General features: G+C 40.7%; 1 protein-coding gene across 1 annotated transcript; it reads left to right on the top strand.

The window, feature by feature from the left end:
* The first annotated feature begins 352 nt into the window (after nucleotides 1-352).
* LOC145092483 (putative flavin-containing monooxygenase 1) lies at nucleotides 353-2,405 on the top strand. Its single transcript, XM_079030424.1, has 4 exons — nucleotides 353-889; nucleotides 976-1,213; nucleotides 1,291-1,466; nucleotides 1,546-2,405. Exons 1-4 carry the CDS (start codon nucleotides 458-460, stop codon nucleotides 2,239-2,241), a joined length of 1,542 nt encoding a protein of 513 aa, XP_078886550.1. The 5' UTR covers nucleotides 353-457; the 3' UTR covers nucleotides 2,242-2,405.
* Nucleotides 2,406-2,619: the final 214 nt, after the last annotated feature.

Genomic DNA, 2,619 nt, shown 5'->3' with positions numbered 1-2,619 from the left:
GTAATTTACTCTATTTCCTCTCTGTTGCGTTGATAATAATCGATGGGTGAAATGGGCAATTATTAAAAGAAAATGACAAAATAGAACGAATACAATTGTACGATGATATCATATGGTGGTTTGGCCAATTGCGTGTTCTATTTGAGTATTTGGTCCAAATAAGTGGGTCTCGTCTCGGCTAACTTGGTCCTCATTGAGATTTGTCCCATATTTTCAAATTTCAACCAACCAGATAAACAATGATTCAACTTTATTAACTGAAGACAAAATAGACCCACATAAAATTAAAACTGTTGTTTTCTTTCAAACTCAAATGATAATAACTAAAACAATTGGAAGAGAAATATAGGTGGTGGAAATAAAAATGAGTCCCCTTTTTTACAAGTAACAAGAGCATATGTAGTACACAAATTAAATAGATAACTGATCGTCGATCGAGATTGCATTGTCTGAGATAATGGAGAAAAAGCAAGTGGCCGTCGTCGGAGCCGGAATCAGTGGCCTCCTCGCCTGTAAATACTGTCTCTCCAAAGGCTTCAACCCCATCGTCTTCGAGTTAGAATCCGACATAGGTGGCGTATGGAATAAAACTATTAAAACCACCAGGCTTCAGACGCCGAAACTTGTGTTTCAGTTTTCCGACTTCCCATGGCCGCTTTCCGTCACCGACGACTTCCCTACCCAACAAGAACTTCTCGACTACATCCGGTCCTACGCCACCAACTTTGATCTCATACCCCACATCAAATTCAATTCTCGAGTCAAGGGAATTAGATATGACGGACCATCGTCGGAGACATGGTCGCTCTGGAACGGCACCGGCGAACCATTTCCACCGGAAGGCAAGTGGATTGTCACGGTGGACGACACTCAAACGGCCACTACCCAGGTATGGATGATTCATGATCATGAATATGTCATCATCTTCAGAGTTCTCGAATCATTAATCCACCTAATTTACGGTGGAATCACCAGGTCTACACCGTCGATTTCGTGATTCTCTGTTTGGGAAGATTCAAAGATGTTCCAAACATACCGGATTTCCCCGCCGGAAAAGGCCCTGAAGCTTTCCAAGGCCCGGCGATACACTCCATGGACTACGCAGCCATGGATAACGACACAGCAGAAGAATTCGTCAAAGAAAAGAGGGTCGTCGTCGTGGGATTCGGAAAAACTGGACTCGACATTGCAAGAGAGTGCTCCTCCATCAATGGTTAGTTGCAGGTGGTCATCTTCACACTTTCAACCTTCTCCGGTCATCTTCCATAACTTTCCGATGTTAATTTTCAGGCCCAGAACATCCGTGTACGATAGTATACCGGCGTGATCATTGGAAGCTCCCTGAATGGTCTGCATGGGGGATCCCGTTGCCGCTTTTATACTTGAACCGCTTTTCCCAGCTTATGGTTCACAAACCCGGCGAAGGTTTTCTCCTTAGTCTGGTGGCTACTTTGCTTTCACCTCTAGTAAGTACCTCTACTACAACTCCATGTTTTCAAAATTTTACGACCATTTCGAAGTTTGATCACCGACTGTAATTAATAGGGTTGGGGAATCTCGAAACTTGTGGAAAGCTACTTAAAAAAGAAGACCCCACTCGCAAAGTTCGACATGGTGCCACAACAAAGCTTCTCAAAAGAAGCCCGATCATGCGTGATTTGTCACATGCCAAATCCTGAGGAATTCTTCGATGCAGTTGAGAAAGGAAGCATCAAGTTGAAGAAAACTCCAAGTTTTAGCTTTTACGAGAAAGGTATATCGATTGAAGAAGACAACACGCGTATAGAAGAGGACATTATAATATTCGCAACTGGATTCAAAGGCGTTGAGAAGCTTAAAGACATTTTCGAATCATCAACATACCGTGACCTGATCACTGGTTCACCACGAATCCCTCTATACAGGGAATGCATTCATCCAAGGATACCGCAGCTAGCGATAATTGGATTTTCTGAGAGTTTTTCCAATATTCACACCTCCGAAATGAGGTCTAAATGGGTGGTTGCGCTTCTTGAAGGTGCGTTCAAGTTACCGAGTGTTGATGAGATGCAGAAAGATATTGGGAGATGGGATGAATATATGAAGCAAACAGCTGGAGAATACCATAATCGATCGTCAATTGGTGCTTTAGAAATATGGTATAATGATCAACTGTGCAAAGACATGGGTATGAATCCTATGAGAAAGAATGGCCTGTTGGCTAACCTTTTTGAGCCGTTTGGTCCCATGGACTACGCCTAATGAGAAAAAGCTGAATTGATTCTTTCAGCTGAAATTAAGGCTAGTACTTACTTTTTATTTTTTTTGAACTAAATCAGCTGTGTGCATCCGAGGAAATAACTATTTTATCATTATGTTTGAAAATGTTGTCATTGTAATTTCATTCCAAATAGAGCATAGTACGAACAAATCAATTCAAATCAAGCAATTTACAAAGACATTAAGACAAAAGGGAAAACACAAAAGAAAGAAAAAAAAAAACTATCATATGGAGGGTACAATAAACAATAAAAAAGTAATAAAATCACCATTTACGAATTAATATAAATAAAAATCAAGTAACAAGCCATTTACAAATAAACAATTCACCAAATCACTGCACATGCATGTCATTGTAAA

The sequence above is a fragment of the Lactuca serriola genome, chromosome 3, assembly GCF_051521515.1.
Source record: "Lactuca serriola cultivar US96UC23 chromosome 3, Lser_US96UC23_V15, whole genome shotgun sequence".
Classification (NCBI taxonomy): Eukaryota; Viridiplantae; Streptophyta; class Magnoliopsida; order Asterales; family Asteraceae; genus Lactuca; species Lactuca serriola.
This window is presented reverse-complemented; position numbering and strand designations above follow the sequence as displayed.

Bases quoted from the DNA above. Each gene is read 5' to 3' on its own strand.
- LOC145092483 (XM_079030424.1), top strand. From the start codon at position 458: ATGGAGAAAAAGCAAGTGGCCGTCGTCGGAGCCGGAATCAGTGGCCTC. The intron at 890-975 runs GTATGGATGATT...TGGAATCACCAG, and splicing joins CTCAAACGGCCACTACCCAG to GTCTACACCGTCGATTTCGT. The intron at 1,467-1,545 runs GTAAGTACCTCT...TGTAATTAATAG, and splicing joins CTACTTTGCTTTCACCTCTA to GGTTGGGGAATCTCGAAACT.